This window comes from Emydura macquarii, unplaced genomic scaffold (genome assembly GCF_026122565.2).
Source record: "Emydura macquarii macquarii isolate MOO-44397 ecotype Brisbane River unplaced genomic scaffold, CSIRO-AGI_Emac_v2 contig_629, whole genome shotgun sequence".
NCBI classification, from domain to species: domain Eukaryota; kingdom Metazoa; phylum Chordata; order Testudines; family Chelidae; genus Emydura; species Emydura macquarii.
In genome coordinates this window covers 3,029,154-3,049,372 of record NW_027130766.1, presented here as the reverse complement: position 1 = coordinate 3,049,372, position 20,219 = coordinate 3,029,154, and the positions used below count along the sequence as shown (strand labels likewise).

The 20,219-nt window shown below is 38.5% G+C and overlaps 1 protein-coding gene across 8 annotated transcripts in view; it reads right to left on the bottom strand.

Moving 5' to 3' along the window:
* The window catches only part of CDC27 (cell division cycle 27), a 45,647-nt gene that overhangs the window by 18,991 nt on the left and 6,437 nt on the right, over positions 1–20,219 (bottom strand). For 4 of the 8 annotated variants that reach the window (XM_067541025.1, XM_067541031.1, XM_067541026.1 and 1 more), the window contains exons 3-11: positions 16,808–16,955; positions 13,079–13,204; positions 11,192–11,289; positions 9,962–10,116; positions 9,640–9,854; positions 8,649–8,763; positions 3,190–3,323; positions 2,061–2,160; positions 387–594 (exon numbers count right to left, since the gene is read on the bottom strand). In XM_067541025.1, coding sequence (XP_067397126.1) covers positions 387–594; positions 2,061–2,160; positions 3,190–3,323; positions 8,649–8,763; positions 9,640–9,854; positions 9,962–10,116; positions 11,192–11,289; positions 13,079–13,204; positions 16,808–16,955 — 1,299 coding nt within the window. The remainder of the gene's footprint in view (positions 1–386; positions 595–2,060; positions 2,161–3,189; positions 3,324–8,648; positions 8,764–9,639; positions 9,855–9,961; positions 10,117–11,191; positions 11,290–13,078; positions 13,205–16,807; positions 16,956–20,219) is intronic. The other 4 variants (XM_067541027.1, XM_067541032.1, XM_067541029.1 and 1 more) reach the window with 1 other exon arrangement.

Genomic DNA, 20,219 nt, shown 5'->3' with positions numbered 1-20,219 from the left:
AACTAGCCAATACACCTTGGCTGCTTTCAGCTTCTACTGAACAGTGTAAAGTAGTCAGAGTGGACCTGCAGATCTGCCCTATCATAGTTAAAATTAAAGAGGAAAAAAGAAGATTTGAAAGGTTGAAACTACAGTGACTGTATTTCTCTGGAGTACTACTTGTGATTAACTTGTTATCTATAGTATAATTCAATACTTTCAATTTAAATGGAATTTGATTGTTACATATTTATGAAGTGGCAGTTTTAGTTACTCAGAGGCTAAAAGGCATTGAGATTAAGAGAATGAACACACTTTACAGTGACCAGTCGTTCCCATTAAACCTTAAAATACAACTGAAAAAAAAACATTTGGCTCTACTACAGTCTGAGAGCATTCAGACAAACCTGCCGCAGCTTTCTGTAGCGTAAAAGCCTGGATCTGTGGTGCGACAGTGGAGATCTTCCCTTCTGAAATGATGGATGAGTCCAGTTTGGTGATTTCCAGGCTATCATTTATATTTGTCTGAGTTATTCCTCCTTTATTTGTTTTACTTTTTGTCTTTCGGTTTGGAATTTTAGGTGGGAATTTCATTTTCAACTTTTTACTGTTCTCCTACAAGAGGAAAAAAAGACATCTCAAACTTGAGTTTATCTATAGGCAAATGGATTGCAAATCAAAGAATACAGACATGCTTGTTTGCGGTTTTACCAAACAAGTTATGGTGTCTGTCACTCTCACACTCACACACCCACACCAATCAAGTTAACAAAGAAACAACGTCTTAAACATAGTTATGAAATGTATACATTAACTTCAATGATAATGTTGCATTAAGACGCTTGGTTTGGTTTTACACTAAATCTTTATAAAGTAGCTTGAATGAAAACAGTAACTGACTTTGACCAAAAAGGCTTCCATACCATGTCATTTTTCAAATATATGTATCTGGACTATATATCGTCTCTTTATCAAGTGTATTCATGGTATTGCACCTCTCATCCAAAGATCTAATTTCATTTTCATTGACCAGGAGGATTTGCTCTCTAGTTTTTCAAAGGCTGCAGATGGGAGGCCAGGGACGGGAAGGGGGAAGAAGGGATAATTCAAGTGTTCTCTCTCAATTTGGCTTTCTGGAACTTATTATTGAAACCAAAAACTCAGCAAAAATAAGGTTGCAAGAAACAGAAAGAAAAAAAAGTAAGTATTAGCTTTATTTTCTTCTGGGTTTCACTGGAAGGTCCCCTCTGCTTGCGCCATGCTCCCAGTTTTACTGGCCCAGGGATTATCTGAAGAGGGAAAGCTAATCCTCAGGAATGTACTACTGACAGGTCAGAAGACACGTTTGATACTTCTTTTGATTCTCTTTTCCTGTACATTTCAATTCTTAACTAAAGCTCTCAGCATCACTGAGTATTATGATGATTTTATAAGGTCAGCTACTAGTAGGATACCTATTTAGACTGCTACCTCTTTCTTTGAAGATGAGCTACCAGACTGGCATTCTCACACAACAGCACTTTCCCCCAAAGGTGCTCGGAGCAGTATGCAAACCAGCTAGGAACACTTGTTTCTAGTCAATTCTTTGCTGCTGCAGAAAAATTACCACACGCTGCGGAAGCTATTGAGCTGAGTACTTACTTTGGGGGATTCTCTCTCTTTGAGGAGGAATACACATCATCATAACAGAATTTCTGCAATCCCAGACTGAAATTTACCCTCCCGAAATATATTCTGAAGATGACTTATATAGCTTATCAGCCACTAATTTGAGCCCAGCAACACTTCAGAACGAGTGTTCACTTAATACAAACACACACTTAGGTGTTAAGACATTTGAAGCCATCATACAGATAAGCATGCTAACTGAAAAATTCAAATCATGTCATGTACTATAAAGTTCACTATAAAGTTCAAGCCAAACGTATTTCACAAAGTCTAAGCCCAATTCTTCAGCTGCTCTACACACTACTCAATGGGAGCTTTGTATTGAGTGGCAAAAAATCAGATTATTAGTTATCACAAGTAGAAAGTAAATTAAGAAAATGGATACATTATTTAAGGCATACATCCTATGTTACCTTTGTCGTAGAGCTATCACTAGTAAACAGGCGAGAACTTCTTCGAGGCAGTGCATTAGGTGGAGCAGCAATGGTTGGGCTCAATACCTGAGGTGTCGTACTACAAATAAAAAGCTTATTAGAAGTAAAATTCATTTAAAAGTAAAATTTTTTTTAAACTAATTTGTATTAAATTAGGAGAGGACTTGTACACTGGGGTGAAGGTGCCTCCATCTCCCTGGGGCAGATTTATAATGTGCTGCTATAGGACTAATCAAAATTTTGATTTAAAAAAGCAAAACCACCACCCACTGTTTACGGATCACTGCAGCGGTTTATGTGGTATTTTCTTACTCTGGGAGTTTCTATGCTAACAAGCTGTAGATTGTCCTCTTCTAGAGACAACAAGTATGTCCTGCAGGTGCAATGAGAGCTAAAGTAGCTTTGGCTCTAAGAATGTGGAAAACCCATACTGACAGCCAAGAACAACCAGGTGGATAAAAGTTTTGCCTGTCATAAATGAGTGTGGGGACCTTTCTGCCACATAAGAAAACAAGTCCCTTCATGCTCATGTGAATCAAGACTGAATAGCCATTTGGGACACATTTTCTTAATGCAAATGCAAGATAAGCATTTGCCCACAAAGAAGAGAATACACATTTTATATTTGGTAAGTTTCTGAACTGTTAAGGCATTTTGAACAAATTGTTTACGAACATGTATTACTGAAATAAATATTGAGAAATCTACAATTAAGTTAGAAAGTTGAACTCATTCTCACAAATGTAGCAAGACAGTCTTATGAGGATTCTTGCCATGAGAACGATAAGGTACAATGCAAAATGCAATTAAAAATCCCCCTTGTAGAGAGAATTGCCAAGTTAGGATTTTCATACTGAATTGCAATTAGGCCATTCCACCAAGAACTACTTGAACGGATCGCCGAAATCTACTAGTTTAGCAAAAATACTAGTTACTAACATAAGATTTTGTTTAAATAAGACCCACTTCACATTATCTCCTTCCTTATCCCACCAGGAATGGTGCTTCATAGCATAGGCCAGATCCACTTTGTGTTTATCATGTCATAAGGACACGAGACGCAAAAACAGGTGTAAAAGATGCTACTGAGGTAAGTAATTTTTAATACCTTGTTTGTGGACCAGAACTCTGTGTTTGTGCAACAAGGACTGGAGTGACTTCCCGGCTATTTCCACTCTGTGAGAAGACAGACTTTGTTCCAGCTTGGCTTATCCTGGTGACAGACTGCATAACACAAAATTTCTACAGGTTTGTTATTATGTCACTAAATGCACTGACTACATCATGTCAAAAAATAAGTAATTTATACCTATTTAATAATTACAATGAGTAGAGGGGAAAGACAATCAGAATTTTTTTTAAACAAGAGCGGATATTCTATATTAGAGAATCAGCCAGCAAAGAAACTGCTCTCTCCACCTGCTGGAGAGAGACAACTGAGCTCAGCAAACCCCTTAAATACGGGGGTGATATCTCGAAAAAGGTGTGCAGTCTCCATCCGCGGGCAGGGAGAAGCCCCAAGAATCTGTCCAGGACGTGCAAAGTGAGACTATGTATTTAAATTTATTTATTTATAAAGTCTTCCTCACTGGGTTACAGACTGACTTCTTGAAGTGCAGTCAAATGTACAAAGTGAAAATTTTCTTTCCCAATTTGTTTATCTTTCAGTAATTACATTATATTAGCAGCACTCCCAGGCCCCAATCAACATCAGAACCTCATTGTGCTAAGCACTGTGCAAACATAAATCCTTGCTCCAAAGAGCTTACAATAACCTTAGGTGCTTGTTTATCATTATGTTTAGTACAGAATTAGTATATCATTTCACATAGTGTTTGCCGATAAGATTTTGCACATTTACTGTATGTGCATTTGGGGTAGCTATGACGTTGACCTCTATTACCAGGAATCGGTACCTACAATATGATATGCTAATTTAATGAGACAAGTTTAACTGTGGATTCACAGTGGCCTTTGTTCATACATTTTCTAGATCCAAGGGACTGCACATTTACTCAATTTAATTTTTTTTTAAAGTTACAAATAGGAAACAAAAGCATATTTAAGAGATGCAACACTAATTCAACCCAAAGTAAGTCTTTCAGCTCCACTGAAGCCATTATAAATGGGAAAAAATTCCCCCAATATCACATATTTCCAAGTTCCTTGCTGTCTAAAACCGGGATGAGACAGCGTTGACTATATTCTTTTCTGATGATTTTATTAGTCAAGCATCTGTCCTGCCCTTCCCCTTTAACTAGTTCAATGCTGGATGACACACTGTGCACACCCAGCAAGTGCGCTTGTCCACTCAGGCAGGATGTACTTGGATCCATCCTAATGTTTCATTTATTTATTTACATGTTTCTTAGAAAACTCCTACAACAAGGCATGCACGGTCACAGCTACTGAGGTTGCAAAAATAGTTAAAAGGTAATTTGAGGAGCAGAAATGAAACCGGTAAATAATTATTTAGATTTATAGAACATGCACCAGAATGCTAAGCCATTTGTTAGCCTATGCTTAGCAATGTTTGTTTAGACAGCAACATTAAATGCAACTCAAAAGCAGTGGGGTCCACATGGAAGTTTACACCTACGGATTGCTGTAATATTACATAGTTTCCCCTTGCTTTTGCTATTAAACTAATAGGGCTTTATCTCCTTAAGATTTTAACCTACCATGTGACTTGAGATGTATAAAAGTTGTTTCACTAGAAGGATATAGTGAATCTAGATCATTTACTACAAAGAAAAAACCTTAAATCCTGTATTTAAAAGTTACAGCACTAAAAACCTTTACTTAAAACCTCACCCTAACAGCCAATAAGCATTGAGAAAAATATTTAAAAGATGTTTAAAAGACCTCTAAACATAGAAATAACAACAAAGTGGAAAAAGGCATTTGGGAGAGTACACACACAGACATGCACAAATACAAAGATGGCTGCCTTTCAACTCTGGTCAGGAGCCTAAAAATTGGTTTTGAGCTACATAAGGATGGGAATCAGTGAGGCAAGCAGGTTTCCAGAGAATTTCTATAGCACACAGCAGAAGGTCCAGCTCCAACAGAGCACAGATGGGAATGTAAAACTAAGGCCAGAATGAGCAAGTGAGTTAATTGGGGGAGAAGATAATGCAAAATAGAGCATAACCGATGGAGGACACTGAAGAAGGGTGTGATTTAGCAGCGATGAAATGCCAGTGGAGGTTTTTCAGGTAAAAAGATAATGCAACTATGCTTGTACATATTGGTAAAAGTGTGACTCTGGTGATCTGAACAAAGTGGAGACACATCAGGAAGCCCCAGAGGAAGACTTGGTAGCTACACCATGCAAAGTGACAAATCCATGAATAAGTGATTTAGCAAAGTTAGTGTTAAGTTAATAGGGGATAATCTAGCTCAGGGGTTCCCAAACTTTCTGTCATGACGACCCCATTTTAATGACGTATTTCCTGCTGGGACCCCAGACAACATGGAGGATGCCATTTGTCTTTACACAGTGTGACCTCACATGCACCGTACATGCAAGGTTATCCTGTGGGAGCAAAATGGCATCCTCCACATACTAGGAATTACTGTGACCCCAACTGCTGATGGCGCGACCGCATTTGGGGTCACAACCCACAGTTTGGGAACCACCGATCTAGCTGGTAGATGGACTTTTAGTGCAGGTCTCTAGGTCAAGAACTCCCAATTTTTGACTGACTAATGGAATAAAAACACAGCACTAACACTGAATTTGCCCAGACCACTGACTGATAAAGCAAGTTCTACGTGGAGGAATTTGATACGTTGAGACCTCCTTTCAGCACCTTTAAAATATATTCTTTTATAAATGTCTTTGAAAAGGGCAGCTATTAACAGTTGCACCAGGAATACCATAAAATATGTATAATTTACTAAAAAGATATGGAAATATCCTCAAGGAAGAAAAAGGTATCTTTAGCAAGTGGATTAAGTCATTAGATTTTCTCTAACGTGAAGGTTTTTAAACTTTCTACATTGTAAAAGACCACATCTTAGAGAATCATTTCGGACATCTTGCCTCCCATTCATGATTCCCATAAGATCTCTATGGCAACTAAAGCAAAGGCTTATAGGGAAAATGTTTAAAATAGAAACAAGTTAGCAACGTATCAGCCAGCTTTTTGTGGATCATAGGCAAGTATTCTTGGTTGGTCCATAGATCAGTCTGAGAACTGCTGCTCTCATGCTTCCTTATGTGTGGTAGTTTCAATGCACTTGATACTTCCTGTTATACTTTAAAAAAAATTCTATTTAAAAACAACCCTTAAAAGTAATATAATAAGAGATCAATACAAGGGAACATACTGAGGACTTGACTGAGCCTTTAGGCTCAGCTTTGCACATGGAACAATACAAAGCTACAGTCACCTCAGAGTCCAATTGTTCCCATGCTCCTCTCACTGTAGGTGAATGCACTACCCATTTTAGGGCACAGATTACTCCCCCCTTGTGCCTGGCCATCTCTGCTAGGAAGCCTATGTGAGAGAGCCTGTGTGTCCCCTCTATAGGCTCTTGTTCTCAAAAGGGATGGGAAAGACCAGGAAGTATGAGGGTACAGTAGTCCTTTCTTGCCACCCAAGCTGTGTCACTGTCTGAAGCAAGAGCAAGATGCTGGTCCTTACTACCTACTGCGGCCACACAGCACCATGGTACAATCTTAACCTGAAGACCATGGTAGAAGGACTGCTGACATTTTTAAAAGTCTCAAAGTAAAAAATTTAAGATTTGTTTCACCCATGAGCATTTCGGATCCCAGACTCATTTGCGCCAATAAATAATAGTTTTAACCTAGATATGAAATAGTCACTCAAGCAATAGTTACCCAGAACCATCCTCTGCAGTGTGCTGATGTTTTAGAATTTGTTTAATATATAAGGCCATGTTCAATTCTCTTAAAAATACAGTGGTGTTTCTGTTTTGTTTAATTAACAATCACAATTAAAATTCCTTTTTGTAGCATTACCAATATTTCTTGTATTACAAAAAAAGGGGGTCACAATATTCACCATTAATTCGTCCAAACCCATTGTTGAGTGTTCTAGTGATGGTTCGCCTCCATTAGAAAGACAGGAAACCCAAACAAAAGGATTATCAATAGATCTGCACAGGAAATGGTTTTCCCATTCTGCAAACATTTTCATGATATCAAAAAATTTTGCATCCTGAATTTAGGATGGGAAAATCAAAATCTCGAAAAGTTTCATGAGCCAAAAATCTGAAAAAAATTACAGTTAGGGTCAAAGTATTTCATTTTGATCTAATTATTTATTTGGTATTATAATTATCTTAATTTTTGAAACAAAAAGTCATTTTGAACTGAAAGACTGGAACTTGTTTTGAAATGTTTTCTATATAAATCCACGGTATGTCCACAGCTTGAATACTGCACGCAGTTCTGGTTGCCCCATCTCAAAAAAGATATATTAGAATTGGAAACAGGTACAGAGAAGGGCAACAAAAATGATAAGGGGTATGGAACAGTTTCCATAAGAGGAGAAATCACAAAGACTGGGACCATTCATCCTAGAAAAAGAGATGACTAATGGGGGAGGATATAATAGAGGTCTATATAAATCATGAATGGTGTGGAGAAAGTGAATAGGGAAATGTTATTTACCCCTTCACATAACACAAGAACCAGGGGTCACCCAATGAAATTAATAGGCAGCAGGTTTAAAACAAACATAAGGAAGTACTTCTTCACACAATGCAGTCAACCTGTGGAACTCATTGCCAGGGGATGTTGTGAAGGCCAAAAGCATAACTGGGTTCAAAAAAGAATTAGATAAGTTCATGGAGGAATAGATCCGTCAATGGCTTTTAGCCAAGATGGTCAGGTATGCAATCCCATGCTCTGGGTGTCCCTAAACCTCTGATTGCTAGAAGCTGGGATTGGATGACAGGGAGTGGACCATTCAATAATTGCCCTGTTCTTTTCATTCCCTCTGAGGCATCTGGCACTGATCACTATCAGAGACAGGATACTGGGCTAGATGGACCATTGGTCTGACCCAGTATGGCCATTCTTATGTTAGTTGAAAAAAAAAATCATCATAACCAACCCTTTTCTGTGAAGAGTTTTGATTTAGATAAATTGGCATTTTCTGACAAAAATGCTTTGTTGGAGAATTCCTGACCAGCTCTAGTTACCAACTGAAAGACACAAATTGGTAAGTGAGGAAAAGGAAAAATTTAGAACTTTACAAGAGTATTTGTTAGCACACCAAACTGAAATACTGACAATTTAAATGGATTTTAGTGAAAGCAATTTAATATACCCATTTTACAAAGACATTTTTGGTTCTCACAAAGTCACTGAAAACATTTCCATGACTTAGAAGAATGCCATAATTGTTTGGCTGAGGAAGAAAGTGTAATTTCAAATGCAAAAATGTCTGCAAGGGGAAAAAATATCCAACTGATCACAGCAACGGAGCTAACATGTAATGGTTATATACTTGCACTGAGGTTTAATTTTACGTTCCATTGTATTTAAACTCAGACAGAACAGCAAACACATTCCTGAATGCAAGATACCTTCTTTGAAGGTGCTCCTGTAGATGGCACATCAATTACAGAAGATGAATTAGTGTAGTTTTGTAAGTATGATCCATCTCCAGGGCTAGGGGTTTCTAGTGGCAAAATTCCAAAACTGAGAAAAGAACGAAGTGGAGATGTCAAAACCAGGGCATTCTTGAAAAACAGTATTATATCAAAACATTTCAGAGGAAGCTTGATCTTGTTGAAGCATAGGGAGTTAGGAGAGCTGTACTCCATTTCCAGCTGTGCCATTGACTTCCTGTGTAAGACCTTGTGTAAGTCTCTCTATGCCTCCATTACCATCTATAAATTAGGGATAAGAATATTTCCTTTTTCCTATCCTTCCTGTCTCTTGTCTATTTAAATTGCAAGCTTTTGGGGACAAGGAAGTTCTCTTACAGACATATTGTAGCTAGCATGAGAGGGTTCAGCAGGAGCCAATATGCTCTGCTGCAATACTAATTAATAAAGTTTAAGGAAGAAGATGGCAGGGTCATAATCATGAGACAGAACACGTGAAGCTATAAGGGGGATACTGTCTTTTACGGCAAAAGGCATTACAAATCCCTAACGCAGCTTTTACTATTAACTGTTGGTTTCAAACTACCAAGAAAAAAACCAAAATCCTTTTATAAGGTGACTTTTCTATTGGAGAAATTGTACCAAGCAACACACAGAATCAAAATGCCATTCTTCTAAAGTCTCAAAATACTGGTGGCTTGTTTAATTCTTTCAAGTTACTGACGTTTGTTCTGAAAATTTTTTTTTTTTTTTTTTTTTGGATAAAAACTACCACTACTAAAACATGAATGAAACATTTTGTAAGTGCTTTGGCTTTTGCCCCAGCAGCATTATTTACTGAGTACTGTCAATATGCTTGGTGCCGTACAATATACAGAGAAAGAGATGGTTCCTGCCCAAAGGCACAAAGAACAGTGGCAATGCAAACAGTCACAAAGCAGTTTTAAATTCGCAGTTTTAGTCTTACCTTGGTGTCAGTGGGCTCAGAGCAGCTGGTCCTCCCAGTAAACTCCGACCAGTTTTTGGTTTATTTTGAGCCTGTTTAGACAATATGGCAGTTCCTGATCCAAGAGGGATGGCATCTGGTGAAATTACAGCCGAGTCAATGTAAGACATAGAGGAATCTGTGTTCAAGGAGGAATATTTCGAATTGGAGGATTCCAGGTTGAGTCTGTTCAGTTCCTGAAATGGAAGACATCTTTTATACCATCCACATGCAAATATTTCTTAAGTCATTCATTCAAACTGGAGTGGCTGCTTTGAAGGTCAGAGGGTTGGGTGAAACTTACAATTGTGTCTTGTGGAGTTTCCATAAGGACAGTCTCAGGCTGTCTGTGGGATATGTTGTGATTAGACACCAGTGTTGTGCATGTGTTGGGCAGGCAGCTGCTAAAATTCTGTAAAGATGTTAATTTAAATGTTTGGTCAGGGTCTGGCTTCTCACCTATAAGAGTAAAGAAAGGTTTAACGAGAGTTATTCATGGCCAAATATATTTGGTGCTTGGATAAAAGCAAAATAGAAGGGACTCTTCGTATCTTAAGAAAAGTAAGCAAGTTTTTAGGAGTCTGTTTTTAAAGCACTACACTAAGGATCCTAAGTTATTTTGGATTTAACTCTACCACTTCTATCCATTTCACTTAATCCTTTGGAGAATTAGATGAATTCATGGAGGACAGGTCCATCAATGGCTATTAGCCAAGATGCTCAGGGACACAACCCCATGCTCTGGGTGGCCCTAAGCCTCTGAGTGCCAGAAGCTTGGATTGGACAACAAGGGATGGATCATTTAATAATTGCCCTGTTCTCTTTAACCCCTCTGAACCATCTGGCAATTGCCACTGTTGGAAGACAGGATACTGGGCTAAATGGACCATTGATCTGACCCAATATGGCTATTCTTATGTTCTTATCCTAGTGACAAAGTTCCTAGAAAGCCAAACAAGAATGTAGTAAGGCTTACTGACACGTCAGTGTTCACTTGTCTCAAGGAGAACTGGAGAGAAACATCTGCAAGCTGGCCCCTACAAAATTCTCTCAGACAAAAATCTGACTGGTTGATCAAAGACCCACAGCAAAATGTGGAGCATAACCCAAAACTCTGCCTTGGAGTAACCTGAATTAAAGAGTGGTCAAAAAAGTATATGCTTTTAGAGGTGGGCAAGCTTTTTTCCCCTCTAAGTTCTGTGGAGCTCTCATTACATTAGAGGCAATCAGAGGTAAAACTGTAGCACAATTTTTCCTCTTCAAGGGAAGATTTATTTTGTGCTCTGTCTCTCTCCTCTCCTTTCCTCCCCCGCAGCTAATTTTCAAAAGTCACAAAAGCCAGAAAGTGAGGGGTATCTCCAAAATTAAACAGACCTACAAAATATTTAGAGGTGGATTGCTCCTGGGGCACTATTAAAGAAATTTTAAGACGTTTTTCAGTCAACTATTTGCATGAGAAAATACCAACTGCAGAGGGCGAGCTCTTTTTTATTAAAGCACATTTCTTGACTCTGAAAGAGTTCTGCAGACCTACCTATTTCACATAGCGATTCAAAAGGGGACCAAAGGAAAGGATTTAAACTAAGGCTCTTTTGGTAACATTCGGCTCCTTTGGCAAGCCGGTCTGTCTTGCTGTAAGAGAATTAAAACAAATAATTGACAAAGTTAAAACAGCATTTACGTTAAGGATAATTTTCAAAAAGAAGTGAGAGAAGAAGGAAACAAAAACATCTTTAGAGCTACAGCAATATTCTCATTTTGTAGACTATAGAAACAGCCAGTTAATTTAAAAGCAATCCAATATTATTTTTGCATCGGAAATATTTAGAGAAAGTTTTAAGTTCATTATGAATTAAATGAGTAAACTCTCAAAAACCACACAGGCTTTTAAGAGTTGACAAAAGTACAACTTGAGCTGCTGTAGAAAACAGGGATCTTGCTGTAATGGAAATGTTCTCCTCCACTTCCTGACAAATAGCAAACAAACAGACCGCTAACTAACCTCTGAGCCATTTTGGGTGACTCAGTGATGATTTGTATTCAGCATATTGGTGTCCAGTTCAATGTAACTTCAGTGCTGGATAAAAATTCTGATTTTTATAGTCAGAAAAAATTAACTTATTTTGAGGTCTCTCTTTTTTGTAACTGTTGATGCTATGCTTCAATATTAAAACTATTAAATGGAAAAAGGTTTTTGGGTTTGGTTTTTTTTTTTTTGGTTCTCTTACGGATAGCAGCACGCTGACAATCCAGGTTATATTAAGCTTTGGATAATGCAGACACCAAAAAGAAAAAAAAAGAGATATAATGGTAACAAAGTCTGAAATTAACAGTTAAGTGGGCCCAGTCACACTGCAGCAATGCTACTAACTGCAATGAAACAAAGAAGTTATAACCAGATGTCTGGTAAGTAGGGCTATCACCATTCTATGGTAGCAGAGGGTCTTGCACCCCCCAAACCAAAGAGCATTCAAAACATGCCTAACGTATCTTACAAATATAGTACAGATGTTTTAAAAACAAAAATGTGTTTAGACTAATTTTATCCTTCTTTAGTGCCTTTCTTCAGAGGACCTCAAAGCACTTCACAAATACTAACCCTCCCAATGCACTTGTGAGTAGACAGTAGTTTTATGGCCCTCTGTGAAACAAGTACACTATTAACATCAGTAATGGCTTTCTGCTGTGTGAAGACTTGATAAATACAAAGGTTTGGGATTTGGGGATTTTAAACTATTTTATCTGTTTTAATAATTTACTGGAATCCTCCTTTGTATCTATGGATGTATAATCAAATTTAATATGCATAGTTCTCCTGAAAAATCATTAAAAATAAACTGGATGAAAGTTTTGAGAGAGAGCCTCAGGGGTGGACAGCAATTCAATGCAGACGTAGTTGCAGAGGGCAGGCAATAGTGATATATTGACCAACAGGTGGCAGCCTCGAGAACTTCCTCCAAAGGCAGCTAGAATTTCTCTATCCAATATGCCACATATTTTGGGGAGAATGAGCGCCAAAAATCTCAAAACAGGTTCCTGGATTGCCAATTTATTCACCATCCACGCAAAAAAATCTAACACAAAATAAAAAGCCCACATCATCCAAGAAATGCTAATGTGTATTTTCATGCAACTGGCAAGCCACATGAGGAAGGCAACAGACATTCTCCATAGATTATCATTTGGCCTTGATATTGCAATCTGCACTTTGAGTGAACACTTACACTCGCGGTTATAGTCAAAGGGACTCCACAGGTATCTGCCCAATTGGATCAGATTGCAGGACTGTTTGAGATGTGTAACCCAAGAACAGTTGTGACCTGTGGTGCTAAGCCAGAAAATATTTTCATGGCTAAGAACTACCTCAGCTAAATCAAAATGCATTATTCAATAACCACCATCATAAAAAATATAACCGTACCAGTATACATGTCCCAGTAATGAGAGGGTAAAGCACGCAGAGTCACCAAACTCTGTAACAACATCATCATGGCTTTTCTGTTTATTTAACACTCCACCAGATAAGATCTGCTCCCCTTCTGCCAGCCTTTTTAAAAAACAAAAAGAGGTTTAAAGGGCTTACAAGGCTCACAACATTGGTGGTCGTCCAATATTTCCATCCTGCTGTAAACAAAAACAAGAGATGCTGTCAATACAAATGAGTTCCAAATTGGGTACCCTCCTCTTTGAAAACAAGTCTCAAAATGTAGAGTGATGCATCCTTTGTCTTAGAGACACCAACAGCCCGAGGGCAGAACACTTACCCTCTGAAAGTCAAGAAAACATTCACCTGCACATCTACTACTGTAATACATGCCATCATGTGCCAGCAATGCCCCTCTGCCATGTACATTTGCGTAGTGACAGTCCAGTTTGGCCAAAGAATAAATGGACACAAATCAGACATAAAAATGGTAACATCCATAAACCAGTGGGAGAGCACTTCAATCTCCCAGGACACTCTGTAGCGGACTTGAAAGTTGCCATACTTCTACAAAAAACTTCAAAAACAGACTTCAGCGAGAAACTGCAGAGCTGGAACTCATATGCAAAATTGACACAATCAAACTGGGTCTGAATAGGGACTTGGAATGGTTCTCTCATTACAAGTAGTAATTGTCACTGTTCACACATCCTCACCTTCTAATCAATGGTTGTGAATAGGCCTCATCTACTCTAACTGAATGGACTTGGCTAACACCTACCCTCCCCATTGTTGTTCTTTACCCTTGGATGTATACATATACCCCCTATCTGATTTCTATTTCTTGCATCTGACGAAGTGGGTTGCAGCTCACGAAAGCTTATGCCTGCAGAAATTAAATGTGTTAGTCTTTAAAGTGCTACAGAACTCTCATTGTTTTAACTGGATTTGGCTTGGTCTCCCAGCTACAGAGTGTACCTTGGATAGTCTCTGGCAGCTCCATTCTTGTGATTTAACATGGGGCTGTCCAATGAACTTGGAATTTTGATGCCTTGCTTACTTACAAGGACAGAGCTGACAGGGAGATCAAAGGCCTGGCACAGTGTACTGCACATACAGGTAACAGTACAATCCATGGTGGATTGGTTTGTGCAGTCTAAAAGCAGGGATTTTAACAGCACTGCAACTCTAATTTTTTTTGGTGAGGGAGCAATTTTTGTATTTATTTTTTTTTTTTTGGCAGAACAAGGAGAGAGGGAGCTGGTCAGACTTGGGCAGTATCCCTTTGAGCTTGTCTACGAACCAAAGATTGTACTGCTTTACCTAAACCATATAGTTTAAGTGGTACATCCCCCTAGTGTGAAGGCAGTTACAGTGGTATTAAGATGCTTATTCCACTTCCTTTAAAAGGAAAAAGCTATACTGGTATAAAATTTATACAGATGTGATTGGCAGGGGAGAAACATAGCAAATCAACTTACACTGGTCCCTTCCAAGAAGAGCATTAAACTGATTTCTATTTCAACAGAAAATTTGGCAGACAGATGTCCGACTTCACTATAGCAGGTACCACATCAAGAAATAATGAAGTGGTGCTATACAGAACAAAATCAAAGTCCTAAATACAAACAAAAATGCAATCATCATTAATTTCCCTCATATTTACTTGCCCATTGCTGATGGGCAGGAGTTTTCTTCAGGGCCCCCTCACAAGACAGCTTTTGTGCAGATAGGATCCTATCTACATTGTGTAACCAAAGAGACAACCCTCTCCCCTCAAAAAGTATACACAGCATGGTACAATCTAGGAAACAAATGTGTCAAGCTCAGCCTAGTGTTTGCACTACAAGGGAAGATAAGTATGTGCTTTATAGCCTGTTATTTAGCAGAAGTAGAGAATGCTCTATGAACCCACAAAAAAAAAACAAAAAAACCTAGGATTTGTTCTATCCAAGACTGCCTTGTTCCCTCAGACCCATTGTGGCAACTGTGTTCAGATGAAATCCTCTTGCTGTGTGTCCACTCCCCAGGGTTGAGCTCAGGAAGGGCACAGAAGACAGTATATTCTTATGGAGAGCCCTCAGTTCTGGAAGTCACTTTTCCCTGTGGTCTGCATGATATAGTACAAGCTGCATCTGTTAAGTCTGGCTTTCAGTTGGGAAGGGATGAAAGTCTAATTTTTAAACAGTCATATTGTTTGGTCAATATTTTAAGAGTCAATTACATGATGGGACATATTAAAAAGAAAAACAAAGATAAAAAACATGAAGTTTAAGCACAAGTCCAGTTTCCTACAGAGGAATACTTCCAGAGTACAAATCCTTCTGAAATCTATGTTAATATTCTACCCTTGTAACATGCTCTAGTTTTCTGTCACAGCCTCCAATGAGTGGTTTTTGAAAAACAGCCCTACCTGCTGCTGAATCCAGATTGCTAAGCTACTCTTTATCAGGGCATGGCAGCTTTCTTCACATTTTTCTAGGATTCTCTTTTCCTTTCATAATGACTTTTTTGTCTTAAGAGGAATCCAGTTCAAACGTGAAAAGAAACTTTCAGTATAAAGAGACCACCGCACACAGAGCAGGCAGAAGATAACTAGAAGAATAGACAATAAGCAAAAATCTACTAGATTTTTACCCGCTCTACTGAAACCATCATCCAGAAATTATCTGCCAATTGCAGTGCTGATTTTGTGATGTGGACAGGAAAGATCTTGATTGAACAATAAAACTCAATCCACAGGAACAGCGAACAGATAACTATTGATTATCATTGATCTGGACCAGATGTGAATCAACAGCCTAGAAGCATACTTTGACTATCCCTCATTTTGAGGGAGGTCCCTCATTTCAGTCACAAAGTTACCAGATTTGTGTGGAACCCAGGGATCTCATTTTTATTGCTGAAAATTAATCAAAAATGAAAAGTCATGAGTTTGAGGTTATATAGTTACATACTCTAAAGGAAGGAATCCCACGGCATTTAAAGTTCCCTGCATGAACATTATTTTCTCTCCCTCACCCCAATCCTGGTCTTTGTTATACGTTGTAAACCACATATGGGCCTCAGTAGTTTGACAGGTCTGCCTAGATGTGATGGTAAAGGGGATATAGAACCTATCTCCCCAAGACATTTACTTCCTCCCCAACGAAGTCTGTAGCCTTACCAGTCAATTCTCATCTTCTAAGAACGAATTCTAAATGGGCTACATTCAGCTGTACAGAGAACCAGCACAAGGCCTATACACCACTTATGTCCCACTGAATGCCTATTTTGAAGACTTAAGTGGTGTATAAGGCTCGGGTGAACTATGCTTATTTACAATTCTGTCAGCTTCTTCCATCTGCACCAATTTGGTGAACAGTGAGAAATTTACTGTTTTAAAGGGGTGGGTTTTTTTTTAAGTTCTAGATTCATGTTAGCAGCAGTTTATGAAGTGAGCTACAACAAACCGAGAGGATTGTAATCAAGAAGCACAGTTCCCAAACTAGCTTCATAATGACTTTTTCTATACGATTTCACAACTCCTTCGTAAAGCACTCAATACCTTTTAGTGGTTTCTGCAATATGGGCTATTGTTCGTTAGGTCCAAATCTGAAAGCAAAATGAATTCCACTTGTGACAATCCTGAGAGCTGAAAGACCAGTGAATTACCAGTTCATGCAACCCAACAGTTCCCTATAAAACTGCCAGAATACAGCAATACAATAAAAACCGATGACTTACTTGCTGAGGTCGACACAACACTTTGCCAGCAGATATTTACACTGTGGGGTGGTACAGCTATGTCCCTTTAGGAGCCTGTATGCTTTATATGCCTTTCCTGAGCGGTAGTAACATGTTGCCAGCAAAAACAGTGCTTCCTCTGAGTGTACTAAACAAACAAAAAAAGAGTTATCCTTTGATCACTTAATATTTTGGTAGGGATGAGCTCCATAGGACGGTTGACAACAGGATGCACAAATAATGTGACTCCTGCTGTGAGGGAAAAAACAGGACAGATTAAATTAATCAAATGTATTTCCTTTACTAGTCACAGCATAATGGATTTCAGCATCCCAGGATTTCTGCAATCCTGGCTGCCCCCATCTACTGTAGTGATGGAACACCAACCATTTTGCCTCCCCGTATCTACACAAGTGATTCACGATCTTCCTTAACAAATGTATTGGCAGAAATAAAGTGGAACAGTCATTTCTAATGCAACAGAACTATTGCGACAGCTTCTTGAATATAGCAAGTCAAGGATCAGGAAGATAACTCCATCACAAAAGTACCTGCTAATAATATTTTGCCATCCATAGCTACATGCATTTTAAAACAAGGTGTACCATTTTAACTATTATGGGGAAAAAAGACCAGGTAGCTGGGTAGATTTCAATGAGACTTGGGTGCTTTTGAAAAATTTGACTTTGTAGTACTACTTGGATCTGGAACAATTATTTGGGTAAGAATTACACATCCACCCTCCAGTAAGGCATACTGATCTTACAACAGCCACTTTTAAGTTTGTTTTAATACAGTTTCAGTGGCTGTGTGGAAAGAGCCTAAATTAAATTTTATTTTCATTTCTGTCACAAAGTATTTACACTTCGCAAAAGTTGTGATTACAAAGAGAAGATCCAAAGAGACACGTATTTGTCAGAAAGAAGAAGACTAGGACTGAGTTTTTAGAATGATCATTTAGAACAGCGAGAACTTCAGATGTCAAGACTTGATTTGCTATAGTCAAAACTTTTGGATCTTAAAAGAAAATATTTAGCCAGAAGGCATCTTTTCCTCCATGCAAGTTGGCTGCTGCTGTTGCATCAGTATAAACCACTTTAATTAAAGGACAGAAAAAAAATAATCTGGAAACTATGCATTTTATGAAGATGCAAAAGTTACCATGAAGTATTGAAAGCAGCAACAGCCAGCCAGACATTTGCTATGAAGGTATTTTGCATATGCAAGTTTGTTCTTAATATTAAAAAAAATGTAGGCAACGGATTAAAACAAAGATTTAATCATCTCTTTTCAGTGTTTTGTTCAGGAGAAAATAGGTATGAAATGGCAGGAAGTAAGGAAGAAGGGTTTATAGGAGGTCATGGAGGAAGAAGGAGCAGGAAAGGGAAAGGAACAGGAAATATGAGTGGTCCTTAGAAGAATGGACCAAGTAAAATAAGGAGATTCATTGTGCGGCTGTGTGCTATCTGCATAGGATCTGAGCTACACCAGGTCTGACTGCATTACACTGAAGGAACAGGAATCCAGATGAATGTGTGTCTGTTGCATTTTATGTCCTGCTGTGAGCTACACTCAGTTTCAGCTTCTGTATATCCTTCTTCTGCATAGAATCATCTCTTACACCCATCATGTCTGCTCAGCACATCAGAATACGAGGAGCAGAGAACACTTTTCAGGACCAAGAGAGGAGATAGCAAAAATAAAATTTCACATTTAAGCTGAGCAAGTAGTTTCTAAAACTAGAACAGAAAAGTGTAGTATGCACCTTGCCCTACTTATTTTAGAAGCTAATCTTTTTTCCACCCAAGTTTTAGGCAATAAAGTTTTAGGCACAGGTCTTTCAGGTTACAAAGCAAGATCATTTCCATTCCTGCTTTCAAAGCCAGTTCAGTACATTGACTATTTCAAACCCCTAGGAAGTTCCACTGCTCAATTTCACAGGTTTAAACAGTTACTCATCAGGTTATTGCCTATAAAAAAGCTTCAGATTCCGTTTTCCAAGTATTCATACCCCAGGGATCTTTACTTTTTAATTTTAATTGATTCTATTCGGAACAAAGGTTAAATAATTATAGTCCAAGTCAGGCACATTTATGAAGCGATACCACAAGTCCTCTTGATGCTCAAGTACTCTTATCCTCCCTCTTCCACCACTGCAGAGTACTATGATTTATGTGGGGAAACTGAGGCCCAGAGCAATTAAGTTCACGTATTTCCATTAATTTTGTGTGTCCAATGTGAGAGGCCCAGGACCCAATTTTTCCAGAGTAATTTGCATTATATAACACTTCATATGTCCAAAGCTCATACTGCCTTCAGTTACAGCGGTGAGTGCTCAGCACACCTGTAAATCAGACCCCAGAGTCTCAAGTTGGGCACCCAGAAAATGAACAACACAAAATTAACTATCACCTATGAAAAGTTTGATTTAATTGACTTCCCCAGCATCACACAGGAACTCCATGGCAGAAGCAGGGATAGAATCCAGTTCTCCAGGGCAGCATTCAACTACCTTAACCATGAGGCCATCCTTTCTCTTCCTGAAAGCCCCTGCCTCACTCACCACAGACCTTCCAAATTCTGCAGCAAATGATGCAGTGATCCTACAGACAACACCTCCTTCACAACACAATCCTGATTCATCCCAGGACAGATACATCCTATGCAATGAATAAGGCAGGAGTCATGTGGAAAAAATAGTGTGCATTCATGTAACTAAAGACTGCATCATAATATATACACACACCAGGGGGCTAAAGTAAATTGTACAGGCAACCTTAACTCTGGGATTTCCTACCTTTTGAGTTCTTGACTTTGCAACCTTAATGTTCCTTTAACATTTTGTTTTTGTGCATAATATATACGGCTGTATATTGAATAAAGTATGTGAGAAGATGAATAATGGGTGGATAGGCGAGATAGAGAAGATATAATTTGTATGTAAAGTTTTGAAAGGCACCTAACAGGACTTGGGCTCCTAACTCACTTGACCTTTCAACAATATATATCAGATGTGCATTTAAAGTAATCATATATGCACAGCTCTCAGAAGAGGAAAGGAACTCTAAGTAGAAGCCAGAAAAAAAACCTGAGGTCCAAACAAGGGCCAATTTTTACAGAACTCAGTAAGTTTTAGTGCAAACTGGCTTGCTATCTTGGCAAACTGATTATCCTTGAAATCTTTACAGCAACTTTTAAAAAGTTTTCTGTATGACTCAAAATAATTTTAAAATTATTAACAACCAACGTAACTACACAGTATGGTCAGCCAACTTCAGTTATTTAATAGTTTGTTATATAACAAGATACAGGCCAGCACATGTGCTCATAGCAAAGAATTGTGTTGCTATGCTGGAGACCAAGATTCAAAAGGAATTTTTGGACAGCAGCTCCTTGATCCAGAGAAGTTTAA